Raw genomic sequence first — 25,728 nt, 5'->3', positions numbered from 1 at the left:
CCACGCCAACACTCAGAATTATCTTTTTGGATCAAAAGATCCAATATATTTCAATCAAAATTTTTCTTGTACGCCTTATATCTGGAGAACACTATATAGTGTAGCCAAACTCAAACTATCACTTAACTCAGTACGATGTGCTTATTCCGTAGAAAATACGAAAACTCGATTTAAGAGTCGTTCAAGACGTTCAAGCCTCTTGATATATTATCAATATGATGCTGCCATATCGGTAGAATAATTTGTTTTGAAATGATTTGTATTTCATCGTGAGGTTATGTAGGAATGCTCGTAAATATATAGTAATTAATGAAGTCAAGGAGAATAGGGTATTGACGGTCACCTAAGCACAATTCGATATATGAAAAAGAAACTCGATGTGTACGCTTGTAAGCACGTATAATCCATAAGAAGGCCATTATGATCTAACTTTGTATGTCAATGCAGTGTGTCAAGTTATGATCCACAACCAGAGAGACATCCCAAAAGCTATTCGAAAGTAAAAGCATAGCAATACAATAAATTGATTCGCATATCCACCATCGCTCACACACCTACTCCTCACGGATGCATCTGCCCGCTGATACAAGGACCTAGTAGTTTATCCCTAACGTTACGTGGGTTAGAAACAATTCATACTTTTTAGTGGTCACATAGCAAAAGTTGCTTGCTGTTTCTCGCACTCTTGTTTTATGCCAGATGTTCGTACACTGTATTTATATTCCTAACGGTTAAGATCTAACTTGAATCAGCACCCAGGGATGTTACTCCATCACAAAAATACACGGTGTCCGATAAAGATTGTACCCTATTCATTATTTTTCCCTTAGTGATCAGTGTGTGTGGAGAGAGGAGCCAGTGACAAGGATTGCTACTAGATACTCCAAATTTTGATTGAAATTCATTCGCTATTATCAAAACCACAATTCATTCAAGATGGCATCCACACAACAACACATGACATTTTGTGGTGTGGAATACACAAAGACAACGTCTGTTATCACAGTTCAACGCAACTTTCGACGACACTTTGGGGACGATCCACCTGACAAGAACTGCGCCAAGTTTTAGCCGAAGGTTGTGAACCATAAGTTGGCTAACGATTTGGGTATGCACAGAAGATATAATAAACCATAATCAGGATGGTTTTGTTTTCTATATAATATGCCGTTTCTAAGACAAAAATCTTGCTGATCTAACTGTAGAAATCTTGTCCGGTTCTTTCTCTTCTAAAACAGAAATGATGTCCTTACTTTGCGCTCTTGCCATGTTTGGGACAAGGTTGTATTTTCTACCTCTAGAGCATTAACTTGAAGGCTATGTGACCTAAAGGCATGACAATCTTCGCCTTTTTCGTCGCTATTTTCTTCTTTTTCTTCTTCCTTCTTGATATCTTGTGTTTGATCGAGCCCACTAATTATATCCGATGGATGTTTGGACCCTGATAAATACTGTACATTGAAATCATAATCGGCTAAGAATAGTTTGTATCTGGTATATTTTCCGATATTATCAGGTTGTGTTCATCGTTGCTATGCACTTTGCGTCTACGTATAGACTGAATCTTCTATTTACCAAAAAATAGCGAAATTTCCGCAAAGTATATATGAACGCATATAATTCTTTTTGCCAAATATCAGCTTTCTGTTCACTTTTCGTCAATCTTCGAGAACAGTAGGCAACCACCTTCTCAGTGTCAGTTTTTGGGTCATAGCAAGCGAGTATTCCAGCTATTTCACTTGCATGCACATAGAACAAATATATACAATAAATCAGTTACGCACAAAGGTACTCTATTATACAATCTACTTTCATCATGTATAAAAAATCAGGTCTCTGTCAATAGCTTTAGATCCAAACTTAAAAGGTACTTGATAGAACATTGCTTTTACTCGGTTGAAGAATATGTAGAAAATAATTCGTATACGTAAAATTAAATGTACAGTAAGTAAATTAGTGAAACCATAAGAATCTACATGTAATAATAGTATGTATGTTTATGTATACTGGTATATATATTGAACAAACTCCATGGCTCTGGATAAGTAGCTTAACAAATAAAACACAGTTCTGAGCAGAGCAGAATGAAATATATTAAAAACTATACTTAAAATGTGTTACAGTTTCAAGGACCTAACGTCCTCTTCATCAGACACCATCCTTCTTAGGATGGTGTCTGATGAAGAGGACGTTAGGTCCTTGAAACTGTAACACATTGTAAGTATAGTTTTTAATATATTTCATTCTGCTCTGATCAGAACTGTGTTTTATTTGGTATATATATAAATGATATGTCCAATTTCGTTGTATGACGATGAACGGATGCAATAAATTATGATTATGATTATGATTATTTGCATTTGACTACTGTCGCTATAAACTCGGGTTTCTAGCGAATCGTCAAAATGAGCGAGTGAAGGAGCCTTTAGTATGTCCTATTTCAATTGTTCAAAAAGAACATCATGCTTCTCTGTCCATTTAAATTTAGATTTAGAGGTTACTAATTTCTGGAAAGGCTCGATTTTTATCGTAAAATCTTTGATATGCGCTCTAAGGTATGAACATAATCTGATAAAAAACTTTTGAGAATCCGCTTTGTAGTCGGTCTCTTGAAATTTCGTATTTCCTTGGCTATCTTTGGAGATATTTTAATGGATTCTCCACTAACGAGGTGTCCTAATACGTGAAACTCATGGTAACCTATGTGTGTCTTCTTGGGTGATGTCCGAAAATCGTGCCTGCAACTGTTGTGGAAAGTTGTATGCGCTGCTGACAATATCATCAGAAAAACTGTAACCCTATACGGTAGTCCTTCCAGAATCATCCTCGTTGCGATGCTGAGGCTTTGTGACTTGTGCACCTCAAAAATTTGTACGACTTCCTGTTATGATTGAGCTCGAAGGTCATATATTTTCGGCTCTTAGGATGCAGCAAAATTTGGAAATACGAACTCGAAAGATCAATGGTTGTTATAAAGGTTTTCCCCTTTATAGAGTTTAGAACAGCCTCTGTAGATTGAAATAGTACCAATAAATACAGGTATAGCTGTTACACTTCTGCAGATTAAGAACTACCCGGAATTCTTGTGTTTTATGATTCCCAAGCACCAGAAGTGGAGAAAAATATTCATTGTTGTCTGTGGGTCTAATTATTTTTGCCTTGATAAGTTCTTGAATCTGTTTGTCTACCTGGTTCCTGATATGTAATGGAATTGGTGGGGAACGGTCTTGAAATACAGTAGACTTAGAAATCCCACTTTTATGAACATATCCCCTAAAATATACGATGTCGTCTGGGCATACGTAAAAACATTCCTATACTTGAACAATAATTCCTAAACTGCTTGTTTTTGTCTTTTGTCCAAGTTGGGGTTGACATCAAAGAGCTCTTTATTGAAAAGTTTCTCTGTGTATGTTAAGCGTTCTTCAGTTTCTTCTTTTGTCTTAAACTGGTACGCTTTTTCTAGAAAATTCGGTTCTTCTAAGACGCTAAAAGAAATTTCGTGCCCTTCCTCAAGAACCGCCACTGGGGTATACCTTTTTATAATGACGCTATTCCTATTAGGATTTGATATTAAAATTGTCATTTTGTTTGTTTCTATCTTCTGGTCGAGAGCATTTAACCTGTTTCTCGAGTATTCCAGGGAGCTATGATATATACAAGAAATCCGCATCAGCTATTTTTTCTTTCCTGCCACTTGAATGAATGTGTGCGAGCGTGGGGGAAGTATTATCTGCTTAGTCACGTATAAGCATTCTTGCTGTGGCTGCGTTATTATCTGAGTTGTAAAAGCTGACAGCGTATTTTCCTTGTTCTCAGCTGGCAGCTGAGGCTTCCGTTTACATTTAAAGAAAAAATTATATTCTTGTCTAAGTCGATGGCGGAATGCGAACGTTGGAGTAAATCAATTCCTATAATTATTGGCAATGTCCTGTTGATTACTCGAAAGTAATGAGTAACTATTGTTTGACCAATTTTAAATTTTATCAATGCTATTTGATTTAAACAAAAGTTGTCTCCCGAAATTCCTTTGACTATTGTCTGAAAGAGAATTAGACTTTGCCAGGGGGCAAGGAATCGGGCGGCCAGACAGATATCATACTTCCGGTATCAATTATTGCATTCTGAGGTCCTGATTTAGTTTTAATTGTTAAATGTGACCTGTTATTTTCGTCTTCTAGCGCGATGTTTCCTCTTCTTTCTGCCAATTGTCCTGATTGCTTCTCTATCACAGGAATTTCGTAAGCTATATCATTGTGCCTGCTAGTTTGTCTTTGGTCTTCATGTTCTGGATGATGATGAGTGCCGGCCCCCTTGCCAAGGGACGGCCTTACACATTTTTTGACGCTTATAACAAACGGATGCACCATGTCCCCGCTTCCGGCATATCGCGCATACAAAACTTTGATCTTCCGCGAGTGTAGCCTCCTGACTGTTCAGGGCTTGTCCTCCCCGTTTTTCCTTTCCCTTATTATTGCCATTCCTCCTTCTGTTTCCCTGATTTCAATAACTTGTCTGCGCTATCACCAGCGATAATTCTGCCATCTTATTGGCCAAGGTAAATAGGTCATGTTGTTGAGGATTTTGCTCGTGGTGGGGAACGGTCTTTGGTTCTTGAGTCTTGTTCTGATATTCTTGAGGATTAGGTTGAAAAGTCGTTATAGAAAGATTAAATTGTTGTTATGTAAGTACATAACTGTGTATTGGTTGTGTGACAGGTTGCGTTTGTACAGGATAGGTATGGTGGTAGACTGTTGTATAGAATACATTATCTTTGGTTCAGTTGGTAACGCATATGATATATGAGTTAGGTATAGGATTTTGGCCGTATAGCATGTGCAGTTTTTGTGATAGCTCTGCATGCTCTCTTTTTCTTAAAAGGTCATTGGCGGCTTCTAAGATGTTTAATTTTGTCTGTAGGGCGTCTACTGTTGCAAACCTTTCTAACGCTATCTTGTTAAGGAAATCCCTTTGTAACCCTAAGGATAAATTATGGATATTTTGCTCTTCTGTCGCTTGCGGTAGTAACTGCCTGATTGCTCGGAGTTTGCGCAAAAAATATGAATCTATGGATTCATCTGTTCCTTGCTGGACTTAGAATAACTCCTGTTCCGCCTTATACGATGGGACCTTCGGCCTACCTAGTGCAACTAATTTAGATTGTAAAGAGTTTCATAAGACATCGTTCCGAATTGATTTTGGTTTTTAAGTTGTAACACTAGATCTAGTGCCGTGTCCTGTAGATATATCGGTAAAATTTCCTTCTTTTTAGCTGGTGACCATGATTGCCTGGTTACCATGTGATCGAATAGCACAAAAAACCTGTCCGGGTCTTTATGCACGTGTCCCGAATACTTCGTCAAATGAGGCATATTAAAGGATATATTAGATGCACCCTCTGTCATATTTGTATTATTCCCTCCTGACCTATATGTTTGTTTATCTTATCTAGTTTCCGACATAAATGGCACTTGGGAAAGGTAAAAAGAAAAGAAGGGGGTGATGGTGAAACTTAGATGGATTTTGATACTGACCTTATCAGTGCCTGCTAAAATGTTAATAAAAAGAGCGCCCCGTACAAAACTCCGGTACCTATGACCATGTAATGACTTATAGGTAGTCAATAATGGACCGAGATTTTGTCCCTTCACCAATTTTATTATAAAATTAAGTCTTTTGTGTTTACAAAAGTTCTAACAACAAAGGTTTGCAGGTTATAACGTTCTGTACGGAGTATCCCTTAGCTTCATAGCGGCCTCCAGGGTTCTCAAGGATACGGTTCTAGGAAACATCTGCTCATAGCAACCCTCACGACGTATGGTATTATTTAAGATGATTCACTTAGCTTCATAGCAGCCTCCAGGGATTATTTCAGGTTTTTATGACCCCTTAACTTCATAGCAGCCTCCAAGGTTTAGGATAGGTCACGATCAGTTGGTTTACTGATGCCAGGTCCCTCAGTGGTTGGGCTTTTATTTGTTCTCTTCGGGGTCCTTTCATGAAGTCTGTCTTCGTTCGGCTTCCCTCGTTGTATTTCGTGTCGGCTTCTCGTCTGCTACACTGTTTACAGTCAATAACACGTGTTGTACTGACATGTGGAGTTCCTTAAAATATACAACTCATGGAGACATGGAGGCAAAAACTCCAGCCATCCTTTGCATTCGGAGGAGACAGTGGATAGAGTTCGGCAACCTTTCCAACGCAGCCATACGATTTCAGTTCGGAAAGCGAGCCATAAGTTAGAATTGCTTCACTTAAGTCTGGGATGTACTTCGTAAGTTTGAAATTCAGGATCTACAAATTGCAACTTCTGCAGGCACTCACTGAAGATGACGAAAATCTTTGCACTGTCATCAGTATAGACATGTTGGGATTCCTGGAAAAGGATGATTTTTGGGACAGGGTAGTCTTTAGTGATTAGGCGAACTTCTATATCGACAGCAAAGTCAACAGGCATAATGTCCGAATCTGGAGATCAGAACACCCTCGGCGAATCATTGAACATGTCAGAGATCCTCCAAAGTTGAACGTCTTTGCTGCCATGTGTAGGGCGCAAGGGCGCCGATTTCTCTGTAAATTCGGTGGGGGGCAATCAGATACAGAAGGCATATATGAGGATTTTTACGACAAGTTGCTCTCAAAGTATGCCAAATATTGTATATATTCTTAAATACAATTAGGCGGCTGACATGAGCTTTGGGGGGCCGGGCCCCTTCGGTTCCCTTAGGATCAGCAACTATGTTTACGGGCACTTCTTCTTACAGAAAAAAATGTTGATTCGATCATGGGAGGAAATGGACTATCGATTAAATACTTCTGTGTCACGAAGAGTGCCCATTCATTCTTTGTAAGGATGATAAAAAAAACTGATATAGTATAACCTTGCTTTTGGTATATAAAGTATTCTATCACATCAGCAGGACCGAGATTTTTTTTAAAAAAAAAAGAAAGAAAAGGGTGCATTGTTTCTCGGACGGTTTATTGTGTTTTGTGAGTCTGGCAACGCTGGTAGGAACTTCCAATTTCCCCACCCACATAAAAATATGGATGCTTTGATTTTGTCTGCTTTGGTCAATGATTGTAAAGGTGTTCGAAGTTGCAAGATATGAATGTTTGTGTATATTGTCGTGCTCAATATGATGTTCTGTAAGGAGTGGCACACTTTTGTTAGATAATATATATGATATAGTGTTGATATTCCTGTGGACTTTAACAAAGTGCAAAATAAAAATGACAACTTTGAAAATAGGTGTACCGAAGTTCGGATGGAAAAGGAAAGTTGGTGAGAATGTGAAGAAAAATGTGGTGTCTAATGCTTTTAATTGTAACGAAAGTGACAGTGAAGTGATTGATGAAGATGTGGATTGGTTGACTGCGTCGAAAAGAAGAAAGGTACTTCATTTTTGTCTTACAGTGCAAGGAGAATTAGATATCACCTTGTTTCGTTAAAATTTGCACAGTGAAGATGATTGATTACAAGGCTAAACTGCCGCACATGACGGCCCCGGATAAGAGCACATGAGACAGTTTTCAACGTTTTATTACTACTTATTTGTTCTTTCTTTAATGATGATTTGCATGTCTTTTAGTTTCTCCCCCAATCTTGTACATACAAGGTTTCCAGAGTTACTTCACAAAATATAGCTGAGCGAGCAACAGCAAGCGAAGGGGGTTAGAAGTCCCGTAGGGGTCGTCGTTTTCTACAATTATTACAATTTAGACAAGAACAAGGTACTCGGTTCTGGTGCCATGAAACGAATTGGGAGAGATTCTAAATGCCAACCCCGCCATCTGCGGAAGTTAACCCGATTACAATAAATGCACACAAATTGAGAACAGGTCGTCAAATTTTAAAAAGCTTTAACTTTTTGGCTTTAAATTATTGTCTAAGACGTTCTGCATTGTTATTTCTGGCGCCTGTGCAGATAATTACGTACAGATTCATAATATACGTGCGACAGGGTTCTAAAACACTGAAACGCAACCCTTTGACTCGTAATAAAGAAAGTAAGGAACCTAGCTACTAACCAGCCTTCACTCCCCCGTGCCGTAAATGTCGATCGTCTATATAGCGACGCGTCGAAGGACGTGTGCCACTGGCGGCAGGGTTTCATCGAGTCGAAAGAGATATCTAGAGTCGGAGTATTGAAGTTACCACCGCGTAGCAGCGAGGACTTCATTTTGGTCCGCGCTTTTTCGATTCGTCGCGGACCAACACGAACTATCGCCAGTCATATGCATGCGGTTATTGTTATATATTATTTTTCCTGGCGAATTGTTCCTAAAGTGAGCTACAGAGGTCAAGAATAACTCCTGCCTCTACATTATGAAGTGAAAAATCTTGGGATGAGTGCATATAATTGTATGAATTTAAATGACAACTGTAGCCGATCATTTGAAAGTGAATATGAGAGAACAATGAAACAAAGTAAAGAGACACGCGTCACTTTGTTATAAAATTGCATGCCGAACGAATTTTATGTAATCTCAAACGGTCGAATATACACGATTACAGGAGGACTCTGATTAGCTAAATTAGAAACACCTCAACGATTATTTCTCTACAAGCGACATTTTCTCCATCGCCTCCATGGCCAAGTCGGAAGAGCACGCGCCTATTATTCCAAAAGTTGGTGATTCGCGTCTACCCTAAGGCACGTATTTTTTTCTTTTTTTACTTTACTTTTTTAAAGTGTTTTTTTAGACTCTCCTTAATGTAACAAATTACGTATATAGGCGATTTAACATATTTTGGGGGAGTAATTTTGTTGTTCATTGGCATTTCGTTGCGTCTCTGCTGGTGGTATAATTTTCAAAGCGGGAGTGGGGCCACCGCGGATTGTCGAAGCGGGGCCGCCAATTTTTGGCGAGATATCTCTAATTGACTATCGGTGGTCGTCCGACGCCTATGGCATGGGGTCGTTTTCACTGGCATAGCATTACAACGTGAATTGAGTACATTGAGTTTTCATAATGAACCAACTTGGCTACTAACAAAATGTTACTTATATGTACGGGCCAGCATTCTAGAACCTTTCCTATGCGTCCAAACTGGTGTGCCATGAGGATAATTAATAATAATAATAATAAACCGCACGAAACGTGCTTCGGTAGAGTGGAGTAGAATAGATTAGGTAAGATTAGTTGAGAGTTTAATTGAATAGGTAGGCACGTTTGTAGTAGTTTTCATATACTTTATATTATTTTTGCAGACATAAAATAAAACATATTGTAAACATTTGCAGACATATTGTAAACATAATATGCAGAAATATTTCATATAGTCCTCCTTCATGTGAACTAATTTCCTATAACACTTGCCACGGCTTGAGACTAGTAATCCTACACTTGTAAACATAAAATACAGATTAAATACTCCACCGGAGGAAATTAAAAACTAATACAATCCTCTTTCACGGTTAAGTTCCAATAAGCTCCGGGCATCATTGTACAGCAAAATAACTGACCGAAACAGTACGTAACCTATTCATAAATCATTATTGCCATGTTGAAAATACTCTTTTGAATAGCCTATGCAATTACAAGGCTCATAGCGAGTCACTTTTTTAACTAAAAGTTACTTTTTTTTCAAGTTGGTCACTAAAAGTTACTTTTATTTTTAAAATTTGTCACTAAAAGTTACTTTTTTGGGGGGTAAAGTAATTTTTTCGTGTGATTTATGTTTTGCATTGGCAGATTTCTAAGAAAAATACGATAAAAATAAATGGGAAAAGCCAGAAACTTGTCCCTTATTACTCTTCTGAAAACTTCAGTACTTGCTGCCACATGTAAATCAAGTCAGCTTTATTCTTACTTGAGCATTTATTCTTTCTAAAGCACAGTGGATGGTTGGTGGGTGCTTAAGCAATCAAGATGGGTTTGAGAGCCCTTGTAAGCATTTTGTATGCAACTGCATTTTTAGTTAACGTTGGTAATTTATTTTAAAAGTTCATAATAATGGTATAAACATAATCCACATTATTTGCTTTGATCTTATCATGTTAAAGGAGAATGACATATATTACCTGTTTATAGTTTACTTTTTATTGTATGCGGAATGTTGGTAGAAACCATACCTATGTTTACCAATCATGTAGTACCAAGCCAGGATTTGTATCAAATCAATTATATAAGATAAAATTTTATTACCAGTTAATGGTAATCTAGAAAATGTACAAATTTGGCCTTACCCCATCCAGATCAAAGTTGAAATAGACAACTGTGCAAAGTATGTAATTAATAATGAACCTCTAAACACAAGTAATGCAATTTTTTTTATTTACTGACAAACTTAAGTAAAATAATTTTAATCTTAACTTATTACAAAAATTGCATATTTCAGCTATGATCCAGCCGGCCCTGTTTTGGTTTAAAAAAAAAAAAAATGTAAAATTAAATTTACGCCCAGGTTTAGCATCAAGTTTTAAAGTTAGTTTTTGGTGAGATTTTGGTAACTTTTTCATGTGCTTTTGGTCTCTTTTCAACTATTTAGAAGAGACCAGACCACTATGAGCCCTGCAATTACTCATTTTTACCGTAAAATTACTACTGTTATGACGACCTGTTATAAGTCAGCACACGAAATGTTTATGGTAAATGTGGGTAATCCTAGGATGTTAGACCAAGTAGATTGTATTAAATTTTCTCGATACCAATCCAGTACTGCTCCTAAGTAAATTTTAAACCGATTAAAAATTGGGGGCCCTATGTGACTAAACAGGTACAGTGAGATGTTTAATTGAAAATAAAAACTACAAAAAAATAAAATAAAGAACACATTACTTTTTTTGCTTTAAATATCCTATACAGTTTACAGTATATTTAATTTGCATATGCCCAAATAATTTTGTACAAATTAATAATACCTAGGTATAATATACCTTCAAAGCATTTGTGCACCTAGGTTGGTCTATACTTTTTGTCTTATCTTGGTGTCAGGAATCATCTTCCAAACGTTGTCAGTTGTGTATTGTAACATCCTATATATATATATATATATATTGCATTATAGATTAATTGATAATGTAAAATAATAGCTAAATTTTAATAGTTGCTGATTTCTTTTTAAAGAAATTCAAAATTAAATAAATTAAACTTTTGATGTTCCATTCGCGTTCTGAAATGTTAGTTCAAACAAGTAAACGCAGATGAATCATCAAATTTTTAATTTATCCAATTATAAATATTTTCATAAAAATTGCGTGGAATGGAAAAGCTTCAAAATATTTGGTATTAATAATTATACGTACATTTATGAAGATTACTGTTCGTTTTTTATTTTTATTTATTTATTCATTTTATTTATTTATTTTTTTCAGGTCATTCAGTTAGAAGACAACATCACGAAGAGCAGTCGTTTAAAGTCCGAAGGCTGTATTTTAGTTGACGCTGGGAGATTGAGAGAAGCAATGGGACGTTGGGAAGAGGCTTTATTATTTAATCCACAGGACGAGGCATTACACGAAATGAAGGCCCAAGTTCACCTGCAGGTAATAAGTGGTATTAAAGTACACAGAATTAGAGTATTGTAATTGGAGTGTTGGTTTGAATGAAACAAATCTGCAATTTTACAGGGGAGGTATCTAGAGAGAGAGAGAGGATTGACCATTTATTATTATATATAAAGGTATAATATCCGTTGATTATAACATCATTATCCTTGTCATGTCGTATACGTGTAAGGATTGTGCAAATATGAGCCCTTATCCGAACAGTCATTCATGCTATTTAAGCTCTTATTCAAATGAAACCTTTGGTTGTTAATTGTGAATTATCAAATTGTTACTTTGAAATTTACTGAAACAACATTTCTCATACCCGTATTCATCGGTTAGATATTTCCTTATATAAAATGCCTTACATGTCATTTTCAAAATTAGTTGAGAGCTTGTGGTGGACAGCGTTGTGCCTGAGGTTTTCTCATGTGATCAATTCATTCATCATCGTTTAGCTTCATTTAACATTCGTCAGAAAGAAAGCTATGGACGACAGGAGTGTTAAAAGGTGATTAGGATGGTAGTACGACATACAAAATAGCGCGTAGACAGCTTAAAGATAATCCTTGCATGATAAGGATAGCATCTTAAAGAAATCAAGAGACGCATAGTTCAATAATAATCAAAACTTACCTCGTAAGCGTCAATACTATATAATAACAGTGTTGCCAGATCGAGCTACAAGTAGCAGATTTGGCGATTTTTTAAGTGTCCTTGCTGCCGAAATTTCTAATTGGGCGACACGCTAATTTAAATTATCTGCAGACTATTACTCTTTCTTATTTCCTTATATAAAACCACAAATTATTAGTTTTATATCGTACAATACAAGTTTTGTTTGTTGAGTATTCAATTAACAATGAGTAAAAGTTTTGGTTCCCACATATGCTTATGCCTAAGCAAAAAGATGATCACGTGGAGTGGTGACGTTATATGCTTAAATTATTTTCGTACGGGAAAGTAAATACATTTATAATATCATCGCAGGTGACGAAATATGGATTTACAACTATAACCCCGAAACAAAACAGCAGTCAACAGTATGGTGTCTTCAAAATGAAACTCTATCTTCGCAAATTAAACGAGCATGGAACGTAAGTAATTTTTTTTTAAAATTTTTTTTAAAAAATTTTTTTATTTTTAAATCTAAGACTGGCCATGTAGCAACTATACAGTTAGATGATCGACTTCCAGTCACAGCAGGGAGGTACGGTACTTAGCAGAGTAAACTTGGGAATTTCTACAGAAAGTGAAGTCCATATTCTATCGCACCCGACTTATTCTCGCTCCGTGTGGCATTGCCTTCTTACCAAAGCTCAGGAAAGGGTTCGAAGATGCTGCGTGCAAAGTGAAGAGGTTATCGCAGCGTATAATATGAAATTTCTAATATTCCAAAAGTCTAATTTTTAAAATATTTGACTCGTGTTTTTTTAGGAATGCAAAAGTATTGCTGCTTGTGGAATAAAATTCGAGAAATTTTAAAAGGTTTATGTACATAAATTGAATTTTCAAAGAGTATGAAAAACTTTTCGGCATGCACCTCGTATATATGAGTAGTATAGCTGCAAAATAATTCATTTTGTGTTTGGGCTGCACATAGTTCAAATCTGCTACTTTTGGAGCACAACCTCGTTATTTTTTAATATTCAGATGTAAGATTCAACACTGCATAATAACCGTACAGTTTCAACGAACAATTCCGTCACAGTGGGGTTAAAGGATCATCCGCTGCAATTACACTACTTCAATATTCTTGAGCTACCGTTTCGAGGTTACCCATCAAAACTATATGGTTGTTTATAGAATATGGACGCTTACGACCGTAAGTTATTGATTATATAGGAATAGCATGTATGTAATAAAAGGAAATAGCATAAATACTGTTGGAACGTAAAATATCATATTTTCTTGTATCGATGACTGTACATTTTTTAATGTTTTGCGTCCTTACACAGCACCGAGGATAGGACCTACTATAATGTAGGCTCGGAATCAACCGGAGCGTGAATCTGGTGCCATTGGAAGTTGCTGGGTATACAGAGCATTATGCAAAATTAGTCTCAACGTAGAGGTCATTCCATACCACATTATCTCCGCTCCAGGAGAACTGGATTACAGGACCATGTCACAGGCCTCGGTAATAACTACAAGACGTAAGCGAAGTAATTATGAAATGAAATGAAATTACCAAGCGAAGTAAATAGCTTAAGTGGTAGAGCGTTGGCTTCGCATTCGGGAGGCCGTGGATTCGATTCCCATTGCTGACCATCCCAACGAGTATTCCAGAGTTTTTCTAAGTCCTACTAGGCAAATGCCAGGTTGATACCTACTAAACAGGCCCTGGCCGATACCTTCCCAAATCCTTTCCATTGTTATTGCTGTTAGATATCCATTATAAAATGGCCTCTAAGCTGTGGATTGTGGAGCTGTGGTGATTGTTAGATAAATAAATAAATCTTTTAGTTTTACGCCCCGCGGTTATGCTGTAAAGGCTAAAAATAGCCTGATGATGAAAGTGAATGACATGGAGGAATGAAGAAAATGGGACGAAACGGCTGAAGCCCGAGAATAACCACGCACGCGTGGTGTTTGTCCATCACAAACCACAGTTGGCGCGAGCTGAAATAGAATCAGGCCACGATGCACCAGGGAAGTACGCTCTACTACTGAGCTATCGCGGCTCAAGATAGTAATTAATCGGATAGAAAATAATGCCACAATGCTGGTTCGTTTTCAGATAAGATTGCTTTTTCTTTCTTTCTTTCTTGGATGAAGTGACCAGACAAATATATAGAAGCTGAGGACACGAAGCATCCATATCAATTTGAAGCACATGAGCAGAACAGTCCGAACGTTAATTTTTAATTTGCTATTTCCGTGGAAGATTGAATTTAGCCCAAAAGTAGGAGGGAGAAATCTCAACAAGTGACTATTTTCTATACCAGGACAGTATTATTACTGAATTAATGACGACATGAAGTGCGAACGTGAAGTAAAAGCAAGGATAGGAATTGTGGAAGAAGCACGTAAAAAGAAGAAAAGTTTATTCTGTCCATCCATGTATAAGAAGTTAAGAAAATGTTCCTTATGGAGTAGCTATTGTACTTGATGCGGTAGAAATACAAACAATACCAAAAGCAAAGGAAGAAAATCGGAAATTTTCGAAACGTGGGTGTGGAGAGAATTAGCTTAGTTATACGGAAGACGTATGAGAAAGTGTTAGAAATAGTAGGAGAGAAAAGAACAATGTTAGATATAACTTAATCGATGAGTTCCAAAAGCAGTTATCTCCACATTTTTACCAAATTGAGATTATTGCACTTTTCAAGTCAACTGATGTGGACACACATTTAGGCTAAAAACAAGGCATCTGCCCCCACTGGTTATAGAAAAATGTTGTATATTGAAATCTCCACTTAGTTCGAAAATATGCCACCAGATGGCACAACATTCGAGAATCGAAAGTACAGTCGTGGGATTTTTAATATCTCTGACTAATTCTTTTGATGGCATTCACCACTTTCTCCCACTACGTGGGCATTCATTCAACCCTTGTGACCGTGATTTTGAGGTTGTGAAGAGAGAAGTCCAAAGGAAAGACCTATATACATTCCTCAACAATATGCCACACTGATAGAATTATCAACCATATTACAAAAGTTCACTGTAAAAGAGGTGAGAACAAATATGATACTTGATTTCAAAAGCTGGTGGCCGGAGTATTATAACAAACTGTATTATGAACGAACTCCTGTGAAAAAACAAGAAATGAGGAACAGCAATTTTAGGTGCCTAATTACAGCAATGTCAGTTACAAAAGCTTGACTCCTGGTGAAGTTGAAGTATCTCATTTCATTGGTGGTTTATATACAGTCAAAGTTTATATATATATATATATATAAGTACCCTGAGACTGTCTCCACTACCAGTAAATGAAGTGAATATTCTGGAAAAGTAGCCATAAATCAGAAGGAAATTGCAGACATTAAGAAAGTGCTCGGATTCATCCCAGGTACGTTTTTGTCTTTCGTGGTATGACACGAAAGTATGAAAAAAATTTTTTGTGGTCCATCACAGATTGTAATGATCCAGAAGAGGATTTGTAAATCTACACTCTTAGTTTGCTACTTGTTCTAACCATGACCCAAAAGGATGTCTGAACTTACAGACTTAGTTTAGTTTTTCGTTAACTTTAATACTATTACAGTGGCAGACATAACCATATCCATGTAATCTGTAGCGTATATAATACATTTATTTCAAGCTGTAAATGAAGAATAAATAATGTTTTTATTTGTTTAACATAACGTAAAGTATATTTTCCTGTTTTGTACGGAAACAAGTCATCTCCAATTTTTATTTTTGTTTTTTAATGAATCAAAATAGCTTATTATTAGGGCAACCCAAAAGCATAATGGCATTTTACACATATGGTTGGTACCTTGAACATGATTGTGGTTGTCTTAGGGTCCAGAAGAGACGAATTTTAAAAGCATAATTTTAGAAAATAAAGCATAAAGCATAATTTACAATATATAGCACAATTCTTGGAAAATTCTGTTGGAACAATTATTTGAAAATTCTGTTTAACTGCAAGTTTAACATACTGTATTAATATTTTTAAGACCAATATTTACAATGCAAAATCTCTGAGAACATAACAATGCAACAACAAAACCTTATTTTCATTTCTGTAAATTTTTCGGTGTAACCCTTTGAAGTGGAAAAAAGGAAAAGAAGAAAACTTTCCGCCAACAATGAATAAACAATAGTTTTCTTCTAATTGTAACTATGCAGTTATGTATGATGATTTGAAATGTACAAAAAGTGTACAAGAACTCCATGCTATATTGTTATGTGTACTTCTTGAACTTGAGCATTTTCTGTACTTTTTGTTGGCATCTTTTATTTTTTTCCTTTCTGTATATATGCACCTCTAAGGCGCACACAAGTGAGAAAATAACTGACTCGAGTAGAGCATCCCTTTACACTGCATTAGTAGAAAGTTCATTAAATATGCAAGAAACTGGTTGTATAAAATGTTAATAAATAGATCAAGATATTTAGAATGTTTAATGTATAGTAAATATTATACATTATACACGATTAATGTAAAACGATGATTGAAATTAACAATAAAGCATAATTTGGAAAAAAATAAAGCATAATTAAGCAAAATATAAAGCATAATTAAGCAAAAAATAAAGCATAATGTGGGTTGCTCTAGTTATTATCATATCAAAGTGGTGGAATATTATGTAAACAGTTATATTCTATGGTTAGAAAATGGAAACAGCCCTATAAGTCAGATGTATATTGACTACTTTAATTCTTTGTCTTTCCTGTAAAATTAGTTTCGATAGAGATGATTGGTTTTCGAACTCAATGATTCAGTTAAATAGAGGAAGAGAAACATTTTGTAATATTGGTTGAGAAGGAGTGTATCATGAAGGAAGTGCTAGAAAGTGGCGGAAGGAAAAAGGAGGGAGCAAAACATTCTTCTGTAGCACCACATTTAGAAGTCTTTCAATCTCAGGTGGGTTTTTTTCTACAGTCCATGTCTAACATCCATACAAAGCCACACTCCATACGTACGGTTTCATTAACCTTTTCTTAAGTTCTGTGACGATATTTTCGGTTAGAAGCTGTTATTCTTCGGATGTCTTCTTTGCCTGAACTGTTTTGCGTTTTACGTCTTGTTTGCACCTACTATAGAATGTTTTACTCCGAAACTAAACCACAAGGTGATCTACGAAGCCTTGTATTCTTTAACCTCCGGCGAGGCAGATGAGATTGTCATGCGATGACGAAGCAGATGTAAGAATTCACCCATTCCTATCACTGTTAGACAGACTACCAGCAGCGCAAATCTGTCTTCAGCATTGGGGAAAGGGGTGGGGGGGAGACCGTTCCTATAATCATTTTTATAAGCGATGTTCAAAATATTTACAAAGTTAAAAAAAACAATGCTGTGGAGGATCAGGGAGCAGAGTTGTCTTCAACATTGGGAGGCGGGCAGATTTGAAGCTTGTTCTAGAGAACATCAATTTCATCTTACTTTCCTTTGTGGCAATTAGACACAAATCATACATTTCTTCCCCAAAAGAACACATTTCAAATCGGTTTATTGGGGGGAGGGAGGGACAGTCCACCCCAGTTCCAAGATTGGAGAGGACATGTCCCCTTCATTCCCCCGAGATTTGCGCCAGTGCAGACTATCGCTCAATCGTTATGGAGTAGGGAGGAAAGAAACATGTCGAGTATAATAGAAATGCCCGCCTAGTGTGAAGTGGGTGCTGTAATTTTTCTTTCAGCAGCCAGGAATAATACAGCCACAGTTCGTCGTCGAAAGAGAAGTGTATAGCGAGAGCTTTGAGTATGGTTATTTGCGCAAATATTGCAGGAAGTTTCATGAAAGAAAACACAGATGGAAACAAGGACGAAAGTCGGTGGCGACAGGCGATATTGAATGCATAAATTACGCGGTTCATGAAGGATCAGTTTCTAGATCAGCTCGCTATGACACTGTGACAAAGGCGAATGGCCACAAGAAATTGTGCACAACGTTTTCCAAGATTGCTCACTACAAATCCATCTTCTTTTTAGTTTATATTAATATTTCAACTTGCTCAGGAGTCATGTTCGTAACTATTTTTTCACTTTTTGCAGACAGGAACTCCTGTAATACCATTGTTCTCTGTTTGTATAAGTCATGTAAAGAAAATGGACCAAACGAAGTGTTAAAAGTGTAATAACACTTTCTCGGGATACTCCCGTTTCCTCCCACTTTCTCATTCCACCAATTCTTCCGTCATCACTCACTTACCTTAATCATCGTCTCCCTTAGCCTAAAGGGCATAATCGTGGGACGTTAAACTGAAAATTGTGTCTAGATTTTGCTACTTGGACAAGTTTTCAAAAAGGAGGTTTGTACAGTCCGCAGCCAAAAATCTGCAACATGAGCATGTAAGTTTATTGTGAAACGACCAAGTGTTTTGTTCCAAAATAAATGTGCAGGAAAAGACGCCGAGGTTTCTCCTGGCGTGATTCGTGCCACTTAGACGTTATGTTGATTCTCTGCGCTGTTAGACGTGGTTTCACAATAAACTTAAATGCTCATGTTGCAGGTTTTTTGCTGCGGACTGTACCATACTACTTTGTCTGATGTTGTGTTTTGTGTTTCTGGTTTCATCAATTAGCCTATCTAATCCGGTTTATATGCTTTATTATTTTGGGATGAACCCCATAACATCTATCAGTAATATATGATAAGTGGCTATGTAGAGAAGTGACAGAGGGTTGTCCTTAACGTTTGTATACAATGAAGTTTCTATATTCATAATTACTGATAGATCCTGTAGGATTCATAGTATTAAAGTTAATAATTTACCTTGTACCACAATCCAGTCCTATCTTCAGAATTTAATTTTGCTGAATATTTCTGGTAGCAGTGTAGCCATATACATGTGCCTTTTTGAGGATGAGCAGAGTATTACTATTGTTTCATCTTGTTAATATTAAGTTCTTATCCCTTAAAAGAAAAATTGGCCCAAATATTCTGACTCGGAGGTTCGCTAGCCGAAATTTTGAACAAAACTAAATACTGTAGAGAGAAGACTGGATTGTGGAACAAGGTGAGTTCTTAATTTCTATATTTATGTTCGTTTCTTCTTAAAGCTTTTCTGGAAAATGAAGAAAAGCACTCGTATTTTGATCTTCATTATTCTTGTTGTTTCCTTGCGCGTCTCATTACTTTTATTTTGTTCTTGTTGATCATGTTGAATTTGCTGCTAAATACCTGTTGCATGCATTCCATTTAGATATGCTTTTATGTTTTTTTCACACTGTCTGCCAACATCGCGATATCATCTGCAAATCTAAGCCCTGGACAGTTATTCGTAAGTTGTGAGGCATCTTGATTTCTTTTTGTGCTTCATCAGTATAGAGCGATACATCCTATGTAACTGAATATTGCGATATTGTGCTTACTTAAATATTCTTTTTTTTTTTTTTTTTTCAGCTAAACGAGGCATTCGAAGCTGTAAATTCCGCTGAAATGGCTGTGAAGTGTCGCCCCACATGGTGGGCTGCGTACCAAACCTTAGGACGTGCCCAGATGGCCATGGGAGAGGTTCAGTTGGCAATTAAAAGCTTTAGTCGTGCTGTTCATTTGAATCCTGCTGAAGAGGAACTGTGGGAAGAAGATTTAAAGGTAATATAAAATCACTTGTTTATTGTTAGCAATTACGTATTTGCATCTATTTGTAAAATACAAATATAATGTTCTGTTATTGTCATACTGAAGGTTGTACGGAAGAACGTGAAGTTAAAATAAATTTTACATGACCTGCAGAAAAGAATTGCAGAGAAATCTGTGAAGAAAAGAGTTTTGAATGATGGAAGTGGTAGAAGAGTGAGGGGAAAGGATATTGGGAAGACAAATAATAATAATTATAATAATGACCTTCGTCACCACTCTTATTGCTGTTATTACGTGAAGATGAAATGGAGAAAAGGGGCAAGACGACAGAAGAAACCATGAGGGAAGTTTATAAGGGGCTTAATCAAGGCTGACGTTTAATAGCAAAAAAATAGAAACATATATATTTTGGGGGGGGGGGGGTGTAATTTTAGATGGGAGAATTTTTATATACGGCACAGGAGGCTTGGTCCCAGGTGGTGGTGTTATTGTCTGTGTGTTTTGGTAGATCTACGTGAGGAATCGAGGTATTGCAGGAGCAGCGATGATCGTTGGTGCATATGAATATGAAGGTTAGATTTCTCTGATGTTGAATGAAAGGAATATGCTAGGTGCATTTTAATAAGTATATGAGATTAGCGGTATTATAGCTGTGAAAATTTTAGAATTGCTATATTTTGTGGCCTCTTGGATGTTCAAATATTAAACTTTTGTCAAGAGTGCAGCATGTTTTGCAACCGTGAGTTTGACAGTTGAGTCGAGAAAAGCGTAAAGTTTAAAAAGATCCAGTTGTAAGTAGAATATGCAGATTGGGTAATGTGCGGCAGATTTTGAAAAGGGTAGGATTTTTTTTTTTTTTTTTTTTTTTTTTCAGTTTCTGGGGGTAAAATAAGAAAATAAAGTGATGCTCATGAGCTCATTCAGAAAATGGAACTAGGATGGTGGTGTGTAAGTTGATATGGAAAGCACGATTTATTTATTTATTTATTTTCACTGTCCACTTGATACGACTGTTTAAAAGTTTCAGGGGATATCCATGGTTGGTCAGTGCTAAGTTTAGGGCTTTTACTTAATTTTCAAGGGATGGATAGTGGAATAGATTTCATACCGTCTTTTATATATCACAATAAGCAGGGCGTAAAAGGTCTTGCTTGCAACTACTAGCCAGACCATTTTACAGTCACAGTGTTTATATTCCCCAAATGTAAAAAAGTACTCGCCACTGGCGAGCAGGCGTGTGGATTTTTCAAACCTTGACAATAAGTTTACCAAATGACGTCACCAATGTACAATTTACTGCAAAAGCAAACCTATTTTTGCGTAAGTGTGTAACTTACTTTTGTTCACATTGAATTTCAATAATTTTAACATTTTTCTGATTTTCTGTTGATTGATAGTTTATATAATAAAATTTATTCTTGAATTTCTCTTCTAGTAGATAATGTATTAAACTATTTTTTCCTAGTAATTTTACACTGGCCAACTAGAACATTATGACCACCTAATCTAATATCTGGTATGTCCACCTTTGGCATGCAGGGCAGTAGCAATGCGGTTTGGCATGGAAACAATCAGATATTAGTATGTGACACGAGGGATAACGCACCACATTTGCACACACAAGCTACTTAATTACCGTAAATTCCGCGGAGAGGATAGATGAATTCGGATCTGACGTTCAACGACGTTCAGAGTAAAATGGGGATTGGGTTAAGATTGGGTGAGTTTGGGGGTCATTGAAACAAGTGAAATTCATCACTATGCTCCTCGAACAACTGCAATACAACCTTGGCCTTGTGACAAGGAGCTTTATCCTGCTGGAAGACGCCATTCCTAGCTGGAAACATTGCCGACTGAATGGGTGTACGTAATCAACAGTAACTGCCGATACCTAGGAGCCATCACCTTGTCCCCCACACGCACTGCCGGCCCCATGTATGACCGTATGAAGGTTTCCTAAATTTTAATGAAGCCACCACCGGTCTGTCGTCATTCTCCTGTACATGTCTCGAGCAGCTGTTTTCCTGGGAGACGACGAATTCTGACCTGCCCATCGATGTGATGAAGGCAGTATCACGATTCATCGGATCACTCAGCGTTGTGCCATTATTCTGTGGTCCAATAACGAAGAGAACGTGCCTATTCCAATCGCTATCGATGATGCGTGCGGTTACATTGGTACATGTGGGACGTCAGTTTCGGAGTCCCATATTTAACAGTGCACGTTAAACTGTTTGCTCAGACCCACTCGTACTTTGTCCGCTGTTAATTGTGCCACAGTTTGCGCTCTATCCTGTTCTACAATTGTATGACATCGTTAATGAGGTATAGATATCCCATAACTTTTGGTTTGGTGTTGGTTTCGCCATTCTTTTCCTCTCCTTTGGAAGACACTAACCGCATCATCTCTCGAACTCCCGACAAGTCGTGCTGTTTTCGAGGTGCTCGTCCCAGCCGTCTAGGCACCACAATCTGACCTATTACACTCGGATATATCGCCGATACTTCTCCATTTATCCCTGTCATCACCTAGCGAGAAGCTCTGCTGTGGCCTATGCCTCTTGCGTTAGTCCAATTACTTCGTTCAAGGTAGTAGGTGGTCGTAGTTGTTTGGCTGGTCAGTGTATATGTAGTATCTGTATTCTTTATACTCTTTTAAATAAGAACTTTTTTGAATTGTACTTTATGTATACAGTACTAGTAAAAAGGGTCCGTCTAACGAAGCTATTACTGCTTCTGTGTTGTTAATTTCTTTTGTGTTTGTTATATTAAACACACAGTAGTATATGATGAGAGTTATTAGATACAGTATATATCTTTCGAAAGACGACACTTATGATCGAGTGCTACCCCTAAATCATTTATTTCTGTTTTCTTTTCCAAAATATTATCATTCGTTGTGCACTCTAAGCAGAAGAATTCTACCTTTCTTTTGTGGCTCCGGTGCCGTAAGATTTATTTAATTTTCGTGAAATGTTTGTGCATGTTGAAAGATGCCACAAAGGTTAGTAGTTGACGTTACAAAAGAAGCCTATGAGAGCCGTATGATGTGAATCTATCAGAGTCTATCAATCCGAAATGTCTGCACATATTGACATTTCCGCTTACGTTCTGTCTTCGTGTTGCCCTGGCATCCGGAAAGAACAGAGGATATGGCCGTACCATCGTAACCTTCCCCCTGGAACCCCCTGTGTGTTTTATATAGTAATAGTGGTAGCTTTTGAGATTGTATGAATAGGAAAGGATCAATGGATTTAATGTTCAGAGATATAGGAACGACCCAAAGCTGCTTTTATCTTCACTATTGGTTTGTCTATCCTGCACTCTGATTTTATATTTTATATATGTAATGAGTCAAAGCTTCTTTCTATAAGAATTAGCACATAGCTACCCTGTATGTAGACTGATGAAAAAATTAACATACCGGTACTGAGTATTTTGTTCAAAGAGCACGGAGAAAATTCTATTAAAATCCTCCTACGGTAGGGAAACCGTGTTAGACATTGAGTTTGTGGACGCGGATGGTGTCATTCGAAAGGTCCCGGTCCCCTGAGCACAATGGTGATGTCAGAAATCGGCTTCGGGCATGCGGTCCCGAAGTTTTGGGCACGGACTTCTTCTATACGCCTAGTAAACATGCGTATAGAAGTTGTTGTGCAAGGGTGGTGGTGGTAGAAAGGTTAAGGTTGTCTGAACAGCGGTAATGTCAGAAATCGGGCCCTGGATTCGAAGCCCCAGAAATGGGATCCCAACAGTTTGGGTTCGGTTCTCTTCTATTCGGCTATTAAATAAGATGTTTTTGGAAACAGGTGGTGGCGTTGGAAGGGTCTTGATTCCTTGAGCATTGCGGTGATGTCAGAAATCAGGTCTGGGCCCCGAAGTTTGGGTTGTGTTGTAAACTTTTGCTGTAGCTCAATCTCAATACCTGATGCGCGAGATAAAATCATCAACTCAGCTATAAATGTGGTTTTATCTTGCGCAATCAGGTATTGAGATTAAGCCACAGCAAAGGTTTCAGACACGAAACAAAAATTTGTGGTCCAGGCTCAATCTCTGACATCACTGCTGTGCTGAACGGACTAAGACTTTCCTACGCCACTACCCTCGTTCAACATCTCCAGTTTTAATACGTAAATAGAATGGACCCGAACTTCGGGACCCCATTTCTGGAGCTTTGAGAACAGGGCCCGATTTCAGACATTATCCTGTGCTCAGATGACTAGAACCTTTCTAACGCCACCACCCACGTCCAAAAGTCCATGTTTAATAGTCGAATAGAAGAAACCCGAGACCAAAACTTCAGGCCCCATTTCTTGGGCCTCAGTGCCTGGGCTCGATTTCTGACACTACTGCGCTTGGGACCCGGACCTCTCCAACGCCTCTACCCGCGTACACTAACTCGATGTCTAACCTGGTTTTCCTGACGTAAGAGAATCGGTCCACCTCTTTAGCCAATAAATGTGGATGAAATAATAAGCATTAATAGGCTATTCATGTTATCGACAATAATGCCTCATGAATGACTATGTATATATACTTAAGGAATTTGCTTTCTGCCCATAGTTACTTCCAAAGATTTTAGGAGAACAATTCTGTGAGCTGTTCTTGACAGTTTTAACAAAAAGCAAAATACAATATCAAAATTTTGGCACAATACGTCTAGTAATTGCGAAGTATTGTGAATAATATGTTCGATGCCTCTGAGGTTTTACGTTGTGATAGATAATATCCTGAAGGCGCCAAGCACATTGTTTAATAACATTTCTTAAGTGCTAGCCTGCTTTGAATCTTAATTTTGATAATGTCAGTTGTTTTTCTATAAAGTAAAAGGATGACGAATCCGTAAAAACCTTGTAGTAATTTATATTTTATGGATTTTCAGTGGTCATATTCCATCTGGCAAATGCACTTGAAGTTAAGGCAAGAGAAAGCGTTGAAAGAGAAAGATGCTGACGAAAAGAAAGGACCAATAATTCAAGAACTAGGAAGCAGTCCGTGTACAGCCTTGGAAAAGTTTGTTCCTCCAAAATTTAAGAAGCCTGATAATCAGAGAGAGAATGAAACTAGTACCTGTAATACCAAGCTAAATGTGACTAATTATGTAAAATTGCGAGTGTGACTTAAAAATTACATGGTTCTTTTTGTCTGTGTGTAAGTGTATTATTATATGGATATGCATGTGTATATATACTCCTAATTTCCAAGAAATGAACACTGCATGTAAAGGATAAAAAGATGAAATACCGGTACAGGTCTTATCTGAAAATAAATCCTTTTCCCGAGAAACGCTCTCGGAATTTTCACATTACGTTTTTCAGCACCAGCAAAGAAAACGAGAAACGACACTCAGTTGACAGAAATAAATAAAAGCAAAACATTCTCTGTTGTGGAAGGTCATTGTTTTCATCATTACCTATTGTCTTTTTCTCTTTTAATTGAATCTGGAACATCTGACAAAATCCTTAACAGATATGAAACAAAGAGTTCATGTTTTGAAACCTAATAAGACTGAATGCTAGAAAAAATCCAACAAAGAAGTAGTGCACCTGCACCATGTCCAACCAATTATTACTTCTTGGAACTATCTTCATTAGTGCTGGTATAAAAGTAAACTTTGAGGTTCATTCTCTTAATATTAGGAGTATAATAATTCATAAAATTGTCTGTTGTAGATACATGTACATATTGTAAATAAAAATCGAGTTCTGTTTTATACTTCTATATTTTTTTTATACGTCAATAAACCACCATCGTAATTATTTTGCTGCGAATTAACATTTCATACACTACAATCCACGTACTTAATGGACAAGTAGCGACATAGATTACCTAATCAGACGGATTTTCTCTTCCATCTGTTTCAGCGTTTTAAGGACCCATATAAACATGTCTCGCAATGGAAACATTTTTATTATTATTATTATTATTATTTCAGACAACGAATATCTTATTAAAATTTTCTCAATTCATATTAGAAGTAAATGTAAAGGATATATTTGGAGTGTAAATTAGACTTCGAATCTATCCTATGCA

At 37.1% G+C, this 25,728-nt stretch overlaps 1 protein-coding gene across 1 annotated transcript; it reads left to right on the top strand.

Annotated features, from left to right (window-relative positions):
* Positions 1 to 7,013: 7,013 nt before the first annotated feature.
* LOC145686665 (tetratricopeptide repeat protein 33-like) lies at positions 7,014 to 25,410 on the top strand. Its single transcript, XM_081760164.1, has 4 exons — positions 7,014 to 7,392; positions 11,319 to 11,489; positions 19,516 to 19,707; positions 24,578 to 25,410. The coding sequence occupies exons 1-4, from the start codon at positions 7,231 to 7,233 to the stop codon at positions 24,812 to 24,814; spliced, it is 762 nt and encodes a 253-aa protein (XP_081616290.1). The 5' UTR covers positions 7,014 to 7,230; the 3' UTR covers positions 24,815 to 25,410.
* The last annotated feature ends 318 nt before the right edge of the window (positions 25,411 to 25,728 follow it).

The sequence above is a fragment of the Thermobia domestica genome, chromosome 5 (assembly GCF_964235325.1).
Source record: "Thermobia domestica chromosome 5, izTheDome1.hap1.1, whole genome shotgun sequence".
In the NCBI taxonomy this organism is placed as follows: domain Eukaryota; kingdom Metazoa; phylum Arthropoda; class Insecta; order Zygentoma; family Lepismatidae; genus Thermobia; species Thermobia domestica.
The sequence above is the reverse complement of the archived record's forward strand: the minus strand, read 5'-3'. Positions and strand labels throughout refer to the sequence as shown.